The following is a 21,987-nucleotide window of genomic DNA, read 5'->3' as shown; positions in this document are numbered from 1 at the left end:
GATGAGAGATAAAGAGGCCACAGTGTCCTGCCCTTGTGAGGCTCACATCCTCAAGCCACAGGTGCAGACAAACCCCCATTCAATGGCAGACTCAGTCTGCACTTCCTTTAAAGGCTTCACTGTAGTCACATTTTGTGGTCAGGGGCTGGCCATCCGTACCTGAGACTCTTTAGCTCCTGGGCCCTCTCAATGTCTTCCAAAAAGCCCCCACCAGGCTCATGGTTTCTCTGGACAAGAAGCTATGAGGTCTGACCCCCCGACTAGGAGGCCACCAGGATCCTCCTTCCCTGGAAGCAGTCCCTCTTCTGGGACACCGCCCCCCACTCCCTCAATCTCATGGCCTGGGTCAGAAATGACTGGGTCAGACAGAGAATGCCTGATCCAGGCTGGGCCAACCAGATATTCACCCCCAGCGACTGGGTTGGAGGGGTCAAATCTGTATTTGCATGTGGCTCCAACTGTAATAAGGGGGCACTGGGGCAGTAGGGGTCCACTTTCCTGCTAGCTAGACTGAGGCAGAGAAGAATGAAGGACAGGTAAAGAGAGACAGTCCTCCTGCCTTCCGGTTCCTAGACTCATCCCCTGAGAGACCAGACACAGTTTCTTCCCCTGGGTCCCAAGAAACATTCCTGGACTGTTATAATAAATACCACTTCTTCCCTTGAGCTGGTGTGAGCTGGTGTCTGTTTCTTGAGCCCTTCAACCCTGAGCCCTCTGCTGGCACCTGGGTCCCCTCAAACCAGGTACAGGATATCTCAGGGATCTCTGTCTCCCCAAGCCTCCCTGGCCCACAGCAAACAGACAGAAGCACTGGGCTGCTCCCCAGTCCTTCCCACACTGCCCTCCGTGGGGCTGAGTGTGAGTTTCGGAGGCTGGCTGAGGTTGGCAAAGTGGGGCAAGCCACAAGCTGACCCTGCAGGGGCCCCCAATCTCAGAGGGGACCCGCCAGGCTGTTTCTAGAGCCGCCTGCCCCACAGGGACTTCAGTTAGAACTCCAGCCCTGACAGGAAGTAAATACCCAACTGTCCAAGAACTAGAATTATTAATTTTCTAAAAATAGATTGATTCTGAAGTTAGAGAAGAATGGCTCCAATTCCAAATCCCAAAGTGGTGATGCGCATTTTGCTTACAGCACTATCAGATACCTTCTGTTGGTGGGCATTAAATTAAATCAGGATAACATTGTTGCATTCAAAATTTTTTCAGGGTGTCCGATTGGCTCAGTTGGAAGAGCACATGACTCTTGATCTCGGGGTTATGAGTTTGAGCCCATGTTGGGCAAAGAGATTACTAAACTAAATAAATGAAATTTTTTCATCACCAGTTATTATACAAAAGCCCAGTAATGTTCATCTTTCCTCCTCTCCTTTTTACCAGCTTTATCGTGGTAGGAACACAAATCCCTAACAAAATAAGTACCCTTTCCTCAATCCAGAAGGATGTCCAACTCCAAGCAGTGTTATTTTTTAATCACGTCCCTGGACCCACACACACATACATCAGGGGGGAAATACAAATATTTACATGATTAGAACTCAGATGTCAACAACCAACTAGGTCATCACATTTACGTATGTGAACATGTGTGAGTATATGTTCCAAAAAATAAGATCTTTACAATTTTCAGTGCTCTCCAATATTTCCTAACCTATTCTGTTCTGTTGCATTTTTTTAGAAGTCAATGTTTTCAAAACCCAGTAGTGGGTCCTGAGCAGCTATTTCAAAAACACCACTCTAGGGGCACCTGGGTGGTTCAGGCAGTTAAGCATTTGCCTTCGGTTCAGGTCATGATCTCGGGGTCATGGGATCGAGTTCCAGGTCCTGGGACTGAGTCCAGCATCGGGCTCCCTGCTCTGCGAGGAGTCTCCTCCCTCTGCCTGCCACTCCCCCCTTGCTTGTGCTCTTTTTTTTTTTTTTTTATAATTTTTTTAAAAATTTTTTTGTTTTTTTTTGCTTGTGCTCTCTTGCTGACAAATAAATAAATAAAATCTTTAAAAAATCTTTAAAAAAACAAAACACCACTCTAAAGTAACGAAACTTGTTTTAAGCTAACAAAATCCTCCCCGTTTAATAGGCATATCCCCCAATCTGGGATTTAGAGTGCTGTCCACTGTTGGGGGCAAGACCCCAACCATTGATCCCCCAACTCCCCATCTCTTGCAGCAGGCGGGCTGGGGTGGGATGGGTTGGTCCACTCACCTTAAAATGGAAGGAGCTTGCCGGGGACCCACTGGAGCCATACTGCTCACTCTTTGTTAGGTTGCTGTAGTAGTTATTAACCTTGGAATTGACATCCTGGTGTGACCTGGGATCATCAGTGATGGGGCAGATGAAGTAACCTTCCTCATCGTCGCTGTCTGCCTCGGACTCACCGTCATGACCAGCCTGGGAGGTCTGGCCACCATCAACACCTTCCAGGCGGAAAATGAGGTCTTCGTCTGCCATGTTCCCAGGAGGCCCGTGTTACCCAAGCTGTGGGCAGTACAGCCAGAATTGTAGAGCAAATGCAGCGCTGTGGGTCCTACAAGAGAAGCAAGACAATGGATGCCGAAGCCCAGGGAAAGGGTGGGGGGAGCTCACTGTGCACCTCACCCTGAATGGCCCTGGTGACAAAAAGAGCTGGCATCCTCGGAGTGAAAAGTACAGCTATCTTTTGGGGAGGCACTTGGCACGCAGCATCTAGAACATTTTAAATGTACAAACCCGTCGACCCAGTAATTCCACTTTGAAGAACTCAGTGTTTGAAATAAGGCAGGGAAAATAAATGCTTCTTAAGCAACTGGGGTGATCTTTTTAGAATACAGAGTAGATCAAGTCATTCCGCTGCTTAACACCCTCCTGCAGCTTCTCTCCACATTATTAATAAAATGCAAATGGCTTGTAAGGCCAAAAAGCCGGCCTTGGTCTGGTTCCTGCCCACTTCTCCTCTGGCCTTGGCAGCTCTCCAGGCCCCCTGGCTTGCTTTCTGTTTGGTGAGCAGAGGGAGCCAGCCCATTTCCACCCCAGGGTTTTGTATTCGCTATTCCCTGTGACTGGAACAATCTCCCTAACCTTCCAACAGTGGGTTCTTTCTCATCAGTTGGATCCTGGCTCAAAAGTTCCCTCTTAGAAAAATCTTCTCTGGCTCCTGAATTCAAAGAATTCCTCCCAAATGCACATCTAGGCACTCCCTAGCACATCTCTCTGTTTTATACTCTACACAGAGATGTTCCTAAGCTGAAACCTCATTTACTTTTTTATTGTCTATAACCCCAGTGCCTCAAAGAGTGCCTGGCACAGAGTGGGTGCTCAATACATACTCCTAGAATGGTTGAGTGGCCCAAAGAATGTTCTCTTTAGCATGATCAATAACAGGAAAGAAAAGAAAGAAAAGAAAGGAAAAAAGGAAAGAAAGAAAGAAATGCTAACAGCCCACAATGTCCATCAGTGGAGGTTTGTTAAATTAACGACAGCTTTCAATACCATACACTGTTGTGTGCCTATTACAAAGACAGGGGAAGCTCTAGATATACAGATATACAAAGAGTGAAGAAAAAGTTCAGCAAGATTATAGAATACTAAAGTCAGTACTATTTCTATATGGTAGCAGTAAAAAATTCAAAGATGAAATTAAGAAAATAAATCCATCTATAAAGAACATCAAAATTGGGGATCCCTGGGTGGCGCAGCGGTTTGGCGCCTGCCTTTGGCCCAGGGCGCGATCCTGGAGACCCGGGATCGAATCCCACGTCAGGCTCCCGGTGCATGGAGCCTGCTTCTCCCTCCTCCTGTGTCTCTGCCTCTTTCTCTCTCTCTATGTCTATCATGAATAAATAAATAAATCTTTAAAAAAAAGAACATCAAAATAATAAAATACTTGGGAATAAATTTAATAAAAGAAGTCCAGGGATCCCTGGGTGGCGCAGCGGTTTGGCGCCTGCCTTTGGCCCAGGGCGCGATCCTGGAGACCCGGGATCGAATCCCACGTCAGGCTCCCGGTGCATGGAGCCTGCTTCTCCCTCTGCCTATGTCTCTGCCTCTCTCTCTCTCTGTGTGACTATCATAAATAAATAAATTTAAAAAAAAAAGAAGTCCATGACTAGTCCACTGAAAAACAAAACCTGGTGAAAGAATTAAAGATCTAAAAAAATAAAAAATAAAAAGCAGCCCAGGTGGCTCAGCGGTTTAGCACTGCCTTCAGCCCAGGGTGTGATCCTGGAAATGTGGTATTGAGTCCCACGTCAGGCTTCCTGCATGGAGCCTGCTTCTCCCTCTGCCTGTGTTTCTGCCCCCCACGCCCGTGTGTGTGTGTGTGTGTGTGTGTGTGTGTGCGCCTCTCATGAATAAATAAACTCTTAAAAAAAAAAAGATCTAAAAAAAATGGGATGATATTCTGTGTTCAGAGATTAGAAGATTTAATACTACTAAGATGGCAATACTCCCCAAATTGATTTATAGACTCAAACCAATCACTATCAAAATTCTAACGGCTTCTTTGAAGAAATTAACAAGCCAGGTCCTAAGTTCATATGAAAATTCAAGGGACCCAAAATAGCCAAAATAGTCTTGAAAAAAGAGGAACAAAGTTGAAGGAGTCATACTTCCTGAATTCAAAACTTGCTACGAAGCTGCAATAATTAAGATAGTGGGTTTTGGCATAAGGATAGACACAGATCAATGGAATATATTTGAGAGTCAATAAATAAACCCTGACGTTTACAGCCATTGATTATGACAAGGGCACCAAGACAATTCAATGGAGAAAGAATAATCTTTTCAACACATGGTATGGGACAAGCGAATATATAAGAGGCAAAAGAATAAAGTTGAACCCCTTCCTTACCCTAGTCACAAAAATAACTAATCAAAGACTTAAATATAAAGGCTAAAATATTACCTAACTCTTAGAAAGTAACAGGAGGGGCACCGGGATGGCTCAGTTGTTTAGGTGTCCAACTCTTGATTTCAGTTAAGGTCATGGTCTCGGGGTCCTGAGATCCAGCCCCATGTCAGACTCCATGCTTACTACAGAGTCTGCTTGTCCCTCTCCCTCCCCCTGCTTGCTCTCGCTCTCAAATAAATAAAATCTTCGAGAGAGAGAGAGAGAGAGAGAGAGAGAGAAAGAAAGAAAGAAAGAAAAAGAAAAAGAAAAAAGAAAAGAAAAGAAAAGAAAAGAAAAGAAAAGAAAGGAAGAAAGAAAAAAGAAAGAAAGAAAGAAAGAAAAGAACATAGGAGAAAATCTTTCTAATGTGGGTCAAGCAAAGCCTTCTTAGAAATGATACCAGGGACGCCTGGGTGGCTCAGCACTTGAGCATCTGCCTTTGAATCAGGGCATGATCCCAGTCCATGGATAGAGTCCCACATTGGGCTCCCTGCGAGGACCCTGCTTCTCCCTCTGCCTATGTCTCTGCCTCCCTCTGTGTGTCTCTCATGAATAAATAAAATCTTTAAAAAATACAAAGAGAGAGAGAGAGACACACATGCCTGGGTAGCTCAGTGATTGAGCGTCTGCCTTTGGCTCAGGGAGTGATTCCAGAGTCCCAAGATCAAGTCCCATATCGGGCTCCCCACAGGGAGGCTGCTTCTCCCTCTGCCTGTGTCTCTGCCTCTCTCTCTCTCTGTTTCTCATGAATAAATAAATAAAATCTTTAAAAGAAAAAAAAGATATGGGGATCCCTGGGTGGCTCAGCGATTTAGCGCCTGCCCCTGGCCCAGGGCATGATCCTGGAGTCCTGGGATCAAGTTCCACATCAGGCTCCCTGCATGGAGCTTGCTCCTCCCTCTGCCTGTATCTCTGCCTCTCCCGCCGACCCCACCCCCCATCTCTATCTCTATCTGTGTCTCTCATGAATAAATAAAATCTTAAAAAAAAGGATATGATACCAAAAACACAAGCAACAAAAGAACAAGATAAATTAAGCACCACCAAAACTAAACACTGGTGCTTCAAAGGACACCGAGATAGCAACGAGAGAACGAGAGAACGAGTAAACCTTCACAAATCATAGAACAGATAAGAGAGGAGTTCTTTATAAGTCTATAAAGAACATAGACAACTTAACAATAAAATGACAACCTAAATTAAAAAATGGGCAAAGGGCTTGAATGGACTTGAACAGACATTTTCTAGAGAAGATATACTCATGACCAATAAACACTTGAAAAATGCTCAGCATCATTGGTCAGTAGGGAAATGCAAGTCAAAACCACACCCACTGGGGATCCCCAGGTGGCGCAGTGGTTTGGCACCTGCCTTTGGCCCAGGGCAAGATCCTGGAGACCCGGGATCGAATCCCACGTCAGGCTTCCGGTGCATGGAGCCTGCTTCTCCCTCTGCCTGTGTCTCTGCCTCTCTCTCTGTGTGTGTGTGACTATCATAAATAAATAAAAAATTTTTTTAAAAAAACCACACCCACTGGGATGGATATAATTTTTTTAAAAAATGAGAAAATAACAAATGTTGGCATGGTACAGAGATACTGAAACCCTCATACACTGTTGGTAGGAATGTGAAATGGTGCAACCACTTTGGAAAATAGTCTGGCACTTGTTTCCTCAGAAAGTTAACCACAGAATTACAATATAATTCCACTCCTGGGTATACAGCCAAAAGAAATGAAAACATCCACATAAAACCTTGTATACTTATGTTCACAGAAGTATTATTCATAATAGCTAAAAGGGGAAACAACCTAAGTATCCAGCAACTAATGAATGGATAAACAAAATGTATCCACACAAGGGAATGCTATGCAGCCACAGAAAGGAGTGAAGAACCCAACACTTAAATGAACCTTAAAAGCATCAGGCTAAGTAAAAGAATAACCACAAAAGACCCCATATTGAATGATTCCATTTATAGGAAATATCCAGAAAAGGTACATCTATATAGAGAGAAGATATGTGAGTGATTGCCTAAGGATGGGGAAGGGGAGACATAGAGGAGGGAATGAGTATTGCTAATGGGTTTCTTTGGAGTTGGCCAAAATGTTCTCAAACTGGTGTTGGTTGTATGACTGCCAATATGCTAAAACCCACTGGACTGTACACCTTTTTAAAGATTTTATTTGAGAGAAAGCAAGAGTGAGAGAGATTACAGAAGAAGAGGAAGCAGCAGACTCCCTGCTGAGCAGAGAGATAGATGTGGGGCTTGATCCCAGGACCCCAAGATCATGACCTGAGCAGAAGGTAGACGCTTATCTGACTGAGCCACCCAGGCACCCCAAATTGTACACTTTATATGGATGGACTGTACAGTTTGTGAATTATATTTCAATAAAGCTTCAGTTTAAAAAAAAAGCTAAGAAAAACTGTGAAATTTTGTTTTTTAAGATTTTATTTTTACATAATCTCTACACCCAATGTGGGGCTCAAACTGACAGCCCCAAGATGAAGTCACTTGTTCTACTGACTGAGCCAGCTAAGCACTCTGAAAACTGTTAAATTTATTTATTTATTTATTTATTTATTTTTTAATTTTATTTATTTATGATAGGCACACAGTGAGAGAGAGAGAGAGGCAGAGACACAGGCAGACGGAGAAGAAGGCTCCATGCACCGGGAGCCCTACGTGGGATTCGATCCCGGGTCTCCAGTATCACGCCCTGGGCCAAAGGCAGGCGCTAAACCGCTGCGCCACCCAGGGATCCCTGAAAACTGTTAAATTTAAAAAGCAAGTTGCGGAGGCGCCTGGGTGGCTGAGTGGTTGAGTGTCTGCTTTCAGCTCACGTCGTGATCCTGGGGTCCTGGGACTGAGTCCTGCATCAGGCTCCCCTGCAGGGAGCCTGCTTCTCCCTCTGCTTGTGTCTCTGCCTCTGTCTCTCATGGATAAATAAAAATCTTAAAAAATAAATAAATAAATAAATAAATAAATAGATAGATAGATAGATAGATAGCAAGTTGCAGAACAGGAAGTATATTATGGTAATCCTACTTTTGTTAAAGGAAAGGGGGCCTGGCTGGCTCAGTTGGTAGAGCATGCGACTCTTGATCTCGAGATCATGAGTTGGAGCCCCACATTGGGAGTGAAGCCTACTTAGAAAAGAAAAGAAAAGAAAAAAGAAAAGAAAAGAAAAGAAAAGAAAAGAAAAGAAAAGAAAAGAAAAGAAAAGAAAAGAAAAGAAAAGAAAAGAAAAGAAAAGAAAAAAAGAAAGAAAAGAAAAGAAAAGAAAAGAAAAGAAAAGAAAAGAAAAGAAAAGAAAAGAAAAGAAAAGAAAAGAAAAGAAAAAGGACATTTGTAGATGCATTAAAGCTTCCCTCAGGGACCCCCGGGAGTTCTACCAACATTGGGATGAGCAGTGGCAGTGGAAGCTGGCAGCTGGGGGTGGAGGGAACTTTTAAGAACTTTGCACACTTCTATACTGTTTTCACTTTTTACAGAGCTGGACTGCTTTCAGTATAAAAGAATAAATAAGTGAAAACAATTTTAAAACATTTTTAGATCAAGGCAATAATTCCCTTTATTCTTATCAGCTCTTTCCATCTGCAGGCAGCCTTCTAGGAGGTTCTGGCTCTTTCTTAACAGTTATTACAAAAATATTAAAAAAAAAAAAAAAAAAAGGGACGCCTGGGTGGCTCAGTGGTTGAGCTTCTGCCTTCGGCTCAGGTCTTGATCCCGGGGTCCTGGGATCAAGTCCCGTATCGGGCTCCTTGCATGGAGCCTGCTTCTCCCTCTGCCTGTGTCTCTGCCTCTCTGTGTGTCTTTCATGAATAAATAAATATTTCTTAAAAAAAAAAAACAGTTATTACAGCAGTCCTAACTATCCTATTAACTATTCAATACACACAAAATGTAAATTAAAGTTTTGGGAATCTGTACTTAGCTTTACTTTGTACAATGCACTCTATTTTCTACTCACTTTTGTTTTGCTTTACTTTCTTTTCATTCTGTTTCTTTAATGAACCACCCACAGTGATTTCTTGAAAATCACAGCTCTAGGTGTCAACTGCAAAGCTTGTTTCTTATCCCGTGGGCAAGACACAGTCATGGGCTGGAGCCAATGCCTGAGCCACCTGACCCTGCTTGTTACCAAAAACTGCCTGGGCCCTGGGCCCACTTCTCCCTGCTTCCCGGCCACTCCCAGCCCCAGTGCTTACTCTGCCCTGCTCAGCCCTGGGCCAGAACCTCTGCTGACCAAGGCAGGTCACTGGCCTCTGGGGGCTGGGATGGTGCTCGGCAGAGGCAGTATAGTTAGGAACCTGTACTCGGGTACAAACCCAAGCTGTGCTACTGGTGATGTTGACTAAATTAATTCATCTCACCAACTCCCCCATTTGTGGGGGGAGCTGAGTGCGGCAGTGGCTTGAGGTTCCACAGCCAGTTCACAAGGGAAACAAAAGGAGCTTCAGACAAGCAGCTGTGAGCCTGCCTGTCACAGCGCCTTGTACTCAGCAGGCACTCAATCTAGAACTGATTGAGCAGGAGCTGTTTTATGGTTTTTCCGTTGCCATAAACTTGCTCTTAAGGCAGCTGTGGCAGCGCCTGCTAACTGTCCCCCAACAGCTATTCTCTCCTTAATAACAACTGCTGGTTTTTGGCTAAGCACATGGCCACTCAAAATAAGGTCTACACTTCCTAGATTGCTTTGCAGTTAAGTGTGACCACGTAACCAAATTCTGGCCAACGGGATATAAACAGAAAGGCTGTTTTCAACATTAGGGATGAGTTTTTAAAGGGAGGGAATGTGCCCTTTTGGAGTCTTCCTTTTTCCGGCTGGCTGGAACAGAGGTATGATGGCTGGAACTCAAGCAGCTATTTTTAACCAGGAAGAGGAAACCATATGCTGTGGATGGCAGAGCTATGAGACGGAAGGAGCCTGGGGCAGCATAATCTTATATCAGGGGGACTCACAATCTTCAGACTTTGCTATCTAAACTTACATAATCTACTGAAATTTTCTTTTTTTCGTTTACTACTTGCTAATTCTAACTGGTCCAGTAATATTGTCTCTCCCACAAAAAGTCACAGCACATCTCTTAATGAGAAGTCAATACCTGGGTAGGATCAGCCTGGGAAAACTGTCACCTCAAGCCAGAGCCCATACTTGTCAGCTAACTCCCACATTTGCCCAGGAAGCCCTGGAGGATGTTGGATTCCCCTAGGCAGGCAAGGAGCCCTCACTGGCCCATAACTTTGCCCCTCGATGTGTGTTCCAACACCAGCCAAGACCCCGACCTCCCAGGAATCTCCACCTGACCTGGACTTCCTTTAGCCTACAGAGGTCTGCTCCTGTCAGCGAAAAGCTTACCACCAGGAGCAGGACCCCAGTTCCCAAGACATCAGAATTCTCTAGAAGGCTTCTTCTGCTCTCACTTAGAAATCCACATCTTGGGCAGCCCGGGTGGCCCAGCAGTTTAGCGCTGCCTTCAGCCCGGGGTGTGATCCTGGAGACCCAGGATCGAGTCCCACGTTGGGCTTCCTGCAGGGAGCCTGCTACTCTCTCTGCCTGCCTGTCTCTCTCTTTCTGTCATGAATAAATAAATAAATAAATAAATAAATAAATAAATAAATAAATAAATTTTTAAAAATTAAAAAAAAAAAGAAATCCTCATCTTCCCTTCCCAATCCCTGACACACCCTAGGAAAATGTTTGTATGGAGAGGCAGCTCCACGGAGCTCTGAGTCAGACCCAAGTTCAAGTGTGACATCACCTCTCAAGTCTCAGCTTCCTTGTTGTTGTTGTTTTTAAATATTTTATTTATTTATTCATGAGAGACAGAGAGAAAGAGAGAGAGAGAGAGAGAGAGGCAGAGACACAGGCAGAGGGAGAAGCAGGCTCCATGCAGGGAGCCCAATGCGGGACTTGATCCCAAGACTCCAGGATCACGCCCTGGGCCAAAGGCAGGTGCTAAACCACTGGGCCACTTAAGGATCCCCATCAAGTCTCAGCTTCCTGGTTATAATCAGAGTTGTACCCACCCCATTACAGCGCTAGCACAGAGCAAGCACAATGACACAGAGCTATTCTTATCACCATCATTTTTACGATCATAAATAAGGGGGGACTGGGCCTTGGGTCCCAGCCATGCTGGTAACCTGGATACCTGGTCAGCAGCCAAGCCAAGCTTCTTCAGGGGTCCTGGGGGAACAGGCTATTTCAGGCTCTGGCCAAGGAACCACTGCTTTTACTGGGTCTTGCTATAAAAGGTTCCTCTGGCAGTGGCTGGGGCAGAAAGCATGTCTAGGTCAAGGCCTGTGGCCCAAGCCACACTGAGTGCTGGTCCTCCTCGGGGCTCCCCTCCCCCGCTCCGAGCTGCCTCGTCAGGGGCAGAAATGAACTACAATCTCCTGCCCGCCACTCCCAGGAGCCAGCACCCTGGATCCCATATGGTCCACGCTGCGCGGGCCAGTGCACACATTACTATGCGCCCAGCACGGCAGAACCACGTCCTCAGCTGCCCCACGGCGAACAGGGTGACTTAGGTGCCACCTTGCATCTCGCACCTACTTCAGCTCCTGCTCCTGCTCGGGGATCTGCCTCTCCCCCACGCCCAGCTTCCGCGGTTGGCGGGGTAACCGGGTGTGTCACATGACCCCGGCCTAAGCCAATCACGGCCGGCCACGGTGATTGGCTCAAAGGGGAGCATGTGACTCCAGCTAGCCAATCGGGCGCAATCCCAGGTTAGCCCGCGCTTGGGCCTGAGACCCCAGAAGGGCAGAGCATCCTTTCCTGTAGGACGCGAATCCGAGATGGGCTGAGGCCGCCAGAGAACAAAGGTTTGGTGGAAAGTAGAACAAGAGATGAAGAAAAAAATGAAAGTGATGATGTCATTTGAGACCCTGAATCCAAACATGCCTGAGGCCGAAGTACCCACCTAGACTTCTGAATTACCCTTTGGAGGCAGGGCAGGGAGGACTTGTTTGGTTGTACATAGTTTTTTCTCACCTGTGATATGAAGTTTATTATTATTTTTTAAGATTTTATTTATTTATTTGAGAGAATGACAGAGCAAGCATGGAAAAGGTGGTGGGGGATGGGCAGAGGGAGAGAGAGAAGCAAACTCCCCTGTGAGCAGGGAGCTGATGCGGGGCTTGATCCCAGGACCCTGGGATCACGACCTGAGCCGAAGGCAGATGCTTAAACACCTGAGCCACCCAGGCACCCCCGATATGAAGCTTAAAACCCAGCCAGGACGTAGAGCAATGGCATAGTATTTATTATAATTAAAAAAAATATTATTAAAACACACAGGGGCGCCTGGGTGGCTCAGCTGGTTGAGCATCTGGTCATGATCCACTCTGATCATGATCTCAGGGTCCTGGGATCAAGCCCCACATCAGCAGGGAGTCTGCTTCTCCCTCTCTCTCTGCTCCTCCCCACCCCCACTCATGTTATCTCTCTCTCTCTCTCTCTCTCTCTCTCTCAAATAGATGCAATCTAAAAAAATAAAATAAAAAGTAAATCACACAGTTACAAAGAATACGCCTTTCCTACCAAGGCCACCATGTATGATCATACAGGTTGGATACTCCTCAACTTTAGTGAACAGCGCTTGCAACAGGACACGAGCGGCCCTGCTTCCCACCTCCAGAGGCAGCCACTTCTAATTATTCTAGATGTTAGTTTAGGTAGATATTGCCACATCTCTAAATGTGGCTTCTCTGCTATTTCTTATTTCATCTATTTGAGTCCTCATCTATTGATTCCCTGGTGTTTGATAAATGAGATTTGAGCTTCCTTCGAACATCCCACTTCCTTTCTGCACCCCACCACCCCCAGACTGGCAGGTTTCTCCTGGTTCCTTTAGATCTCACGCCAAGAACCTCTTATTCCACCAAGCAGGAGGAGCTATGGTTTCTCACAGCTGAGTAAGAGTTCATCTCACCGTGAGAGAGAAGGAAAGATGTGGCTTTTGTGCTGCAAATGAGTGATAAGAAAGCAGAAGATACTTTTGCTCCTACTGACCTCAAAGATGAGTAATTTGTACTGAAATAAGGCAGATAAGTGACACATGTAGACAGCTTCTGGTATCCCAGGTCCCATGCTAAGCACTCGACACAGACACGCTCATCTGGCAATGACTGGAGCTCCTGGGTGAAGAAACTGACAGCCTGCTTTGTGATGGGGAGGAGAAGTGAGCAGGGGCAGCCTGTCCGGGGCTGTACCCAGCTTGTTTCAACAGTATCTTAGGCTCGAGCTTGAGTTCTCAGTTTTCTTCAAACCAGAAAGAAAAACCTATCTTGGAAGAGATATCTGCACTCCCATGTTCACTGCAGCATTAATTTACAATAGTCAAGATATGGAAACAACCTAAGAGATGGATGAACGGATAATGAAAATCTGGTGTATATATACAATGGAATGTTATTCATTCTGTCATTTGCAAAAACATGAACGAACCTGGAGAACATTATGTTCAGTGAAATAAGCCAGACACAGAAAGACAAACATTTTATGATCTCACTTCTATGAAGAATTGAAAAAAAAACAAAAAACAAACCTCAAGTCATAAAAACAGAGAGTAGGATGGTGGTTGTTCACAGGGGCTTGGGAGGTGGAGGAAATAGGAAGATGTTGGTCAAAGGGTACAAAGTTTCAGTTGTGCAAGATGAGTAAGTCCTGGGATGTAAAGTACAGTACAGCATAGTGATTATAGTTAATAATACTCTATTGTATACCTGAAATTCACTAATAGACCTTTTTTTAAAAAAGTTCTTTTAAATGTCTCTACACCTGCTGCTCAAACTCAAGACTCCAAGATCAAGAGTCCCATGCTGTTCCGAATGAGCCAGCCAGGCACCCCGAGAATAGATCTTTTTTTTCTTTTCAAGATTTTATTTATTTGAGAGAGAGAGAATTTTAAGCAGACTCCATGCTGGATGCCCCATATAGAGGTCGATCTCGTGACCCCAAGATCATGAGCTGAGCTGAAATCAAGAGTCAGACGCTTAACTGAATGAGTCACTGAGGTGCCCCCTGAGAATAGATCATAATTGTTCTCACACACATAAAAAATGTTAACACGTTGAAATGACAGATATGTTAATTAGGTTGATTGTGGTAGTCATGGCACAATACATATCTATGTCAAATTATCACGTTGTACACCTTAAGTATGCACAATTTTTGTCAATTACACTCAATAAAGCTGATGAAAAACAAATTAGCAAGTCAAAGCCCAATACAGTGACTAAGGGCCTGCGCTCTGCAACCACAGGGCCCACTTTGAATCCCAGCCTCCCCGTTAGGAGCCAAAACTCTGTTCTAAGGGTAAGCCACGCCTTGAGTCTGTCCCCCACAGTGCCTGGCACTGAGCAGGGCTCCACAGTGCTAATCAAATACCTCTCCAGACTACGTTTTATTTATTTACTGGGGGTGGGGATAGTAACAAATGTACAGGATCAGAGGTTACCAAGTCAAGCTTATGTCAGTGTCTTATTAATGTCTCTATCTCTGGCGTATGGTAGGTGCTCATGAAGAAACATTTACTTAGGGGCGCCTGGGTAGCTAGGTTGGTTGGGTGTTGTACACTTGGTTTCAGCTCAGGTCATGATCTTGGGGTTGTGGAATCAAGGCATTCTGTCTCTACCCCCATCCCCCCATTTGTACTGGCGCGTGTGTGTGCATGCACATTCGCACGCTTTCTAAAATAAATCTTTTATTTATTTTAAAGATTTTATTTATTTGAGAGTGAGCGAGAGAGCGAGCATGAGCAGGGGGAGGGACAGAGGCAGAGGGAGAAGCACTGAGTGGAGAGCTTGATTTGGGGCTCAATCCCAGGACCCCAAGATTATGGGGAAGGCAGTGGAAGGCAGTGAAGGCCACTTCAGTGGAAGTGTCTGAGTGGAAGGCAGACACTTAACCGAGTGAGCCATGCAGATGCCACATAAATCTTAAAAAAAGGAAAGAAAAAGAAATGTTTATTTAAAACACTGTGGAAATAATAGAGTTTATGTCAGAATAAAAGGACTGATTTATAGATGTCCATGCCCACCTGCCACCTCCTTGCATCTTATCCCCACCTGCGCTGCCCAAGAACCAGTCACCATTCACCACCAAGCTCTTAGCTTCCTGCTTGCGCACCACAGAGGACCCTCTTTCTGAAAAGCCTCTCTTCCCTATTGCTAAGCCCCTTGGTTCCCTTCAGAATCCAGCTCAAATTTCTGCTCCCTCCAGAAAGTCCTCCCTGGGTGGTGTCCTCATCCATGAAACAGAGGACAATACCCATATCTGGAGCCGTGTGAGGAGTCAGTGGGAGCAGGCATGTGGCACCTGACAGAGAACTGGCACTCAAAAGTACCAGCTGTTATTGTGCTCTGACCAACTCCTATGCCCCACTCCCTAAGTCACTTCACTCCTGCCAGGCTCTCCATAAGCATTTCCATTACACCCAGAAGCCAAATATTCTTTTTTTAAAAAAAGATTTTATTTATTCATAAAGGACACACAAAGAGAGGCAGAGACATAGGCAGAGGAAGAAGCAGGCTCCCCATTGGGAACCTCATGCGGGACTCGATCCCAGGACCCCGGGATCATGACCTGAGCCGAAGGCAGATACTCAACCACTAAGCCACCCAGCTGCCCCAAGGCCAAACATTCTATGTGAGCACACTGGCCCTCCAAAAGATGTCCACATCCTAAAACCCAGGCCCTGTGAATTATGTTCCCTTACATGACAAAAGTAACTCCACAGGTGTGATTAAGTTCAGGATCTTGAGATGGGGAGATTCTCCTGGAAAATCCAGTGAGCCCTATACAATCACAAGGGTTCTTATATAAAAAGGGTGTAGGAAGGCCAGAGCTAAAGAAATGTGACAATGGAAGCAGGGGTCACAGAGAAAATTGGAAGATACTATGCAGTTGGCTTTGAAGATGGAGCATGGGGCCACAGCCAAGGAAGGCAGGCAGCCCCTAGAAGCTGGAAAGTGCAGGGAAACAGATTTCTCCTTGAGTCCGCAGAAGGAACTCAGCCCTGCTGACACTTTTACTTTTGAATTTCAGAAGCCAGAACCATAAGAAATTTGTGTTGTTTTAAGTCACCAAGTTTGTGGTGATTTGTTATAGTAGCGATAGGAAACAGATGTAGTCTAGAACAGTCTAGAACAATGTTGCCCTTCAGGGGACACTTGGCAAATGTCTGGAGACATTTTTGGTTGTCACAACTCTCAGAGTATAGCTGGCCTCTAGTTAATAGACGCCAAAGATGCTGCTAAACATCCTACCATGCAGGACAGGCCCCCAACACAGAATTAATTATTTAGCTCAGAATGTTAACGGTGCCAAGAGACTGTGCTTTAAAATGATTCTGGAGGGGGCAGCCCAGGTGGCTCAGCAGTTTAGCGCTGCCTTCAGCCCAGGGCCTGATCCTGGAGTCCTGGGATCGTCCCACGTCAGGCTCCCTGCATGGAGCCTGCTTCTCCCTCTGCCTGTGTCTCTGCCTCTCCCTCTCTGTGTCTCTCATGAATAAATAAATAAAATCTTAAAAAAAGAAAGATTCTGGAGGAAGTGCTAGGAGACTTCCCTGACCTACTCTCCTTCCTCTCTTCCTTAAAAGCAAATCTCCGGGCATACCATTCTTTTGATTGGAGAAATTAGCTCACCTATGAGAGACAGCAACCCCCAGCTGAACCCAAGGAGCTCAGTCAACATTTGCTCTGCTGAGGCTCATAAAAATGTCACTGCAGTACACTGTGCTTTGTGCATATAAAACTGTCATGGAGCAAAGACAATTTTATTGTTTTAAAAAAAATCAGAAAAATACACTTTAGAAGACAAAGCACAAAATATTGTAATTATAGCTTCAATTTACAAGATGCACAAGAGTCTGATTTTTAATTTTTAATCATTTGCTGGGCACCCTTCTCATGTACCCAGGACACTCTGTACTCCTGCAGGTCAGGCCAGGGATACAGCATGTCTCACTTCTCAGGAGAACTCTGTGTTTACACAGCCTTTCGGTGGCCAGACCATGTGAGCATCTGGAACAAAAGGGGCCGTGTTTTATTCCTCTCTAGCTCCCAAGAGCACAATGCCTGGCACACACCAAGTTCTCCATAAATGCATGTTGCATGAGTGAGTAACTAGAGAAAAGTTGGCAATTCTGCTCATATCATGGGCATTGCAAGCGTGGAGTGGAGGGAGTATCCCATTATAATTATAAGGCATCGGGGTGTTAGCCTGAGACACAGCTGAGATCCTGAGCGGGGAAAGCCTAGATCATGGAGTGGCCCTCAAAAAAGCACTCAGACTATATCTGCCCATCAGGCTTTTGGGACAAACAGATCTGGGTTTTTTTTTTTTTTTTAAAGATTTATTTATTTATTCGTGATAGACATAGACAGAGAGAGAGACAGAGGCAGAGACACAGGAGGAGGGAGAAGCAGGTTCCATGCCAGGAGCCTGACGTGGGACTCAATCCCGGAACTCCAGGATCGTGCCCTGGGCCAAAGGCAGGCGCTAAACCGTTGGGCCACCCAGGGATCCCCCAGATCTGGGTTTAAGGCCTGTCTCTCATGGCCAACACGCACATGAGAAAATGCTCTGCATCACTGGCCATTAGGGAAATACAAATGAAAACCACAATGAGATACCACCTCACACCAGTGAGAATGGGGCAAATTAACAAGGCAGGAAACTACAAATGTTGGAGGGGATGCGGAGAAAAGGGAACCCTCTTACACTGTTGGTGGGAATGTGAACTGGTGCAGCCACTCTGGAAAACTGTGTGGAGGTTCCTCAAAGAGTTAAAAATAGACCTGCCCTACGACCCAGCAATTGCACTGTTGGGGATTTACCCCAAAGATACAGATGCAGTGAAACGCCGGGACACCTGCACCCCGATGTTTATAGCAGCAATGGCCACGATAGCCAAACTGTGGAAGGAGCCTCGGTGTCCATCGAAAGATGAATGGATAAAGAAGATGTGGTTTATGTATACAATGGAATATTACTCAGCCATTAGAAATGACAAATACCCACCATTTGCTTCAACGTGGATGGAACAGGAGGGTATTATGCTGAGTGAAGTAAGTCAGTCGGAGAAGGACAAACATTATATGTTCTCATTCATTTGGGGAATATAAATAATAGTGAAAGGGAATATAAGGGAAGGGAGAAGAAATGTGTGGGAAATATCAGAAAGGGAGACAGAACGTAAAGACTGCTAACTCTGGGAAACGAACTAGGGGTGGTAGAAGGGGAGAAGGGCGGGGGGTGGGAGTGAATGGGTGACGGGCACTGGGGTTTATTCTGTATGTTAGTAAATTGAACACCAATAAAAAATAAATTAAAAAAAAAAAAAAAAAAAAAGGCCTGTCTCTGCCACTAGTACCTGAGTGACATTGGGCAAATTGAACCTCAGCTTCCTCATCTGTAAAATTCACTCTTCCAACAAAGCAAAGTGGAGAAGAGATAAGAGAGGTAGCCAAGGGTCAGAAAAAGCTACTGTGGCATAGACAGCTAGCTCTCCACCAGGGCTTTATGCTGCCCTGCCCTGCCACGGACTACATTTCCCAGAATCCTGTGTGCCTAGGTGGGGCCATGTGACCTCATTGGGGCCAATGGAATGTGGGCCTCCCGGCAGTCCATTTTCCACACCCTGGCCAGGTCTCCCTCAACTGCAATCCTGCCCTAAGACATGTAGCCCAGAACAGATTCACAGCATTTCAGGATCACTTACAAAGCACTTATGCCATAGCTCCTCTCAGCTCCCTGGGCTTCACACTCCCTGTGCCCTCTGCCTGGCACACACCCTGGCCTGCCCTCCCTACCCATCCCCTGGCCAAGTCTGCTCATTCTTGAGGTCTCAGTTTAGATGTCACCTCCTCCAGGAAGCCTCCCCTGAATCCCAGGAGGTAGGCACTATAAGCTTCATCCTACAGAATAGGGAACCGAGGTAACAGAGAGGTTAAGTGACCTGCCCCAAATCACATGGCTAGAAAGTGGGGGAGGTGGGTGTGAAGCCAATGTGGGCTGAATCAGGGCTTTCACTCAGCCATCACTTGCTAAAACAGTTCTTCTAAAAGCGTGGTCATGGGACCACTCACAGCAGGGCCACACCTGGGAACTTGTTAAATGCGCAAATTCTCTTGCCTCACTCCAGGCCCAGTGAATTAAGCTCTGGAGGTGGGCCCAGCAATCTGTGTTTAAACAAGCTCACCAGGTGGTTCTGATGTGCCATAAAGTTGGAGAACCAATGGCCTAGAGAAATTCTCTGCAGCTGAGCCACCTGCTTTCCAGGCACTCCCTGCGGAGTCCTTGCTAGGTCTAGAAAATGTCAGAGCTGAAGAACTGAACACTCCATGCTCTGACTTTTTAGCCATTTGAAATGCTCCTGGGACTTTGGGGACCAAGAGACGGTCATCTCCTACTTTGTTACTAGCGGGTTAATGACTCACGCCTTCCTTGGTTGGAAGCCTTCTTGCTTATGCCCATCAGCCTTGACTACAAGGGTTTAATCCAGCAACATTTAAAAATCCAAGCCTCAGGGCCCCTGGGTGGCTCAGTCAGTTAAGCGTCTGCCTTCGGCTCAGGTCATAATCCCAGGGTCCTGAGATCGAACCCCACATCAGGCTCCCTGCTTAGCGGCGAGTCTGCTTCTCCCTCTGCCCCTCCCTCCCAGCTTGTGTGCTCTATCACAAACAAATTAATAAAATCTTAAAAAAAATCCAAGTTGCTTCCATCCATGGTGGTCACCATAATCACTTTCTAGAACATTCTCAGTTTCTCAGTTCACTAAGGCAATAGTCTGCAGCTTCTTGGTCAGCAGAACTGGTCTCTCCAACACAGAAACTTTTATTTTTTAATCAGTCCAGCCAGCCGGTATTACTTTGGATATAGTCCTGATCATTGATTTTTTTTCTGCTTCAGCTTTAAGAACTGGATAAGAATGAGTAACCTCCTAGAGAAGGGGCTTAAACAAATCTAAGTTTCTGCTGTTGACATTCAGCTTTCTTCCACACTGTTCTCAGTGTCCTGGCAGCTGGCCACCAATTCTGCCCCAAACTGGACAAGATGTATTTGGAGAATCCAACCAGTGTGAGAAAAAAGGCCTAAAGACACCCTTCCACAGTGGAATGGCCCAGCCAGATCACCCAGAGGGGAAGGCCACAGCCAACAAACCCCATGCACAGCCCCAGACCTTCCAAAGAGCTTACTGGACCCCATTCTCTTCAGCAGACATGGAACCAGGGACTTCAGGGGAGGCAGAAAGGGGGGGTTTGCTCCAAGGTCACTTGGGGGCTCAGGCTCCTTTGTGCTGGTAGCTCTGCCCCCTCCCCCCCACTCCCAGCCCTCCCAATCCACTGGTAAATGTAGAAAGAGGAGAGGGAGGTTTTTAGGGTTAAACTTGAGAGGGGCACAGGCTATTTCTGCTCATGTTCCATCAGCCAAAACGCAATCACGTAGGCCACCAAACGGTAAGGGCACCTGGGAAACTCAGCCAGGACATACCTCAGGAAGAGGAGAATGTGCATATAGGCGACCATAGGCGACTCACTGCCATCTCTGCCACATGGTACATTAAAAATGGGTTAAAATAAAGTCAGGGCTATATCCTTAGTCAAAAAGTAGTGTTCTGTCCCCCAAAAGCACAGAAGAGAGAAACTGTAAGTCATAGAACGGACACGATTAATCCTATGTAATCTGAGACCATTTCAAGCGATCATCAGGCCCTGACTTCCTGCCTCCCCAACACTTGCATAAGATATGAACTTGGGGGCCCTGCACACACACCCCTCTTTGAGAAGGGAAGTCAAAAGAGACGGATGGCAATCCCAGATGGCAATCCCAACTATGTTACACCTGAATTCACATCATCAAGGAGGTTTATCATATTTGTCAATACAGGAACAAAGGAATGTATGTGCACATACGCTATCTCTAACCCCTACCTCCTTCCACTGGCGTCCTTTCCAGATCAGCTCAAATATCACCTCCTCCAGGAAGCCTCCCTGGGAACCTCCCCCCTCCACACACATCCACACAGAGGGCACCACCGGCTCCCACCTGCTTGCTCTACACCTGCAGGCTCCATGAGCTTTGCATATTAGCTGCTGGACAACCTTGGGCCTCGGTTTCCTCCTCTGTAAAATCAGAGGAATGGGCGATGGCACTCAACTTCCTGGCTGACGTTGTGGCCCCAAGGCAGGGCCGAGAAGCCAGAGTGTGCCCACAGCCCATCTGTCAACCTGGGGACGCAGCTAGGCTGGCTCCCCGCAATCCTCCACCGGGGCAGACAGATCTAGGCCGGGACTTACCCGGGAGGCCTCCACCTCCGCGCCACCACTCGCCTATCAATGCCCGGCCCTCGGCGCACGTGTCCGCGGAGCCTGCCAACACCCAGACCCCCTCCCGCAGCCAACAATGCAGCAGGGGCGCGTCTACACTGTCCTCGAGGTTCCAGGAATTCGAGGGCGGGGGGTGGGGGGAGGGCAGGGGATGCGGCTCTGGGCCCGGGGGGAGGCAGGAAGGCAGCGCTGCCCGCACCCTGCGCGGGTTCCGAGGAGCCCTGGGCGGAGGCCCCCACACTGCCTCTCCCAGTCAACAGTGCGCCAAGCGCTCTCCGAGCAGACACGGCCGTTCATCTGCGGGACCCCCCACACCCCTTCACAGAGGCAAACGGCCGCCAGGAGTTGAAACCCGAGGAGCAGCGCCCCCCGCTCCATCTGCGCCGCCTCCGCTCCACTCCCACGCCCGACCCCCTGCGCGCGGAGCGCGGGTGCACAGGGGCGCGCCGGGCCTGCACGCGGGCTCCCGGCTCCCGGCTCCGGCTCCCGGCTCCCGGCCCGCGCCCGCGCCCGCACCCACCTCCCTCGGGCGGACAGGCGCTGCAGCCGCTGCGCACGGCCGCGAGGATCCAGAGGAGTTGGCAGAGGCTGGCGGCCCGGTGCTCCAGGGTGCAGGGCGGGCTGGCCCCCCGAGAGTGCCGGGGAGCAGCGAGCGGGGCGCACCGGCAGGCGCTCCGGAGACGCAGAGGGGGCCGCGCGCGGCGGTCCGAGAGATCCCGGGGCGCGGGGGACGCGTGCCAGGGGCGGGGCGCAGGCGACAGTCGGCGGAGCCGGGGCAGCTC

The 21,987-nt window shown here is 47.2% G+C and overlaps 1 protein-coding gene across 6 annotated transcripts in view; it reads right to left on the bottom strand.

Moving 5' to 3' along the window:
- EEF2K (eukaryotic elongation factor 2 kinase) overlaps window positions 1-21,987 on the bottom strand; it is a 65,632-nt gene extending 43,645 nt beyond the window's left edge. Inside the window, exons 1-2 of one of the 6 annotated variants that reach the window (XM_077906954.1) lie at window positions 21,726-21,987; window positions 2,200-2,521 (exon numbers count right to left, since the gene is read on the bottom strand). In XM_077906954.1, the coding sequence (XP_077763080.1) occupies window positions 2,200-2,445 (246 nt within the window). In that variant the 5' untranslated portion in view covers window positions 2,446-2,521; window positions 21,726-21,987. Of the gene's footprint in view, window positions 1-2,199; window positions 2,522-11,422; window positions 11,509-20,924; window positions 21,163-21,725 lie in introns of those variants that run through there. The other 5 variants (XM_077906953.1, XM_077906949.1, XM_077906950.1 and 2 more) reach the window with 5 other exon arrangements.

Source organism: Canis aureus, chromosome 8, assembly GCF_053574225.1.
Source record: "Canis aureus isolate CA01 chromosome 8, VMU_Caureus_v.1.0, whole genome shotgun sequence".
In the NCBI taxonomy this organism is placed as follows: Eukaryota; Metazoa; Chordata; class Mammalia; order Carnivora; family Canidae; genus Canis; species Canis aureus.
Note: the sequence above shows the minus strand (reverse complement) of the source record. Positions and strands in the feature narration are given on the sequence as shown.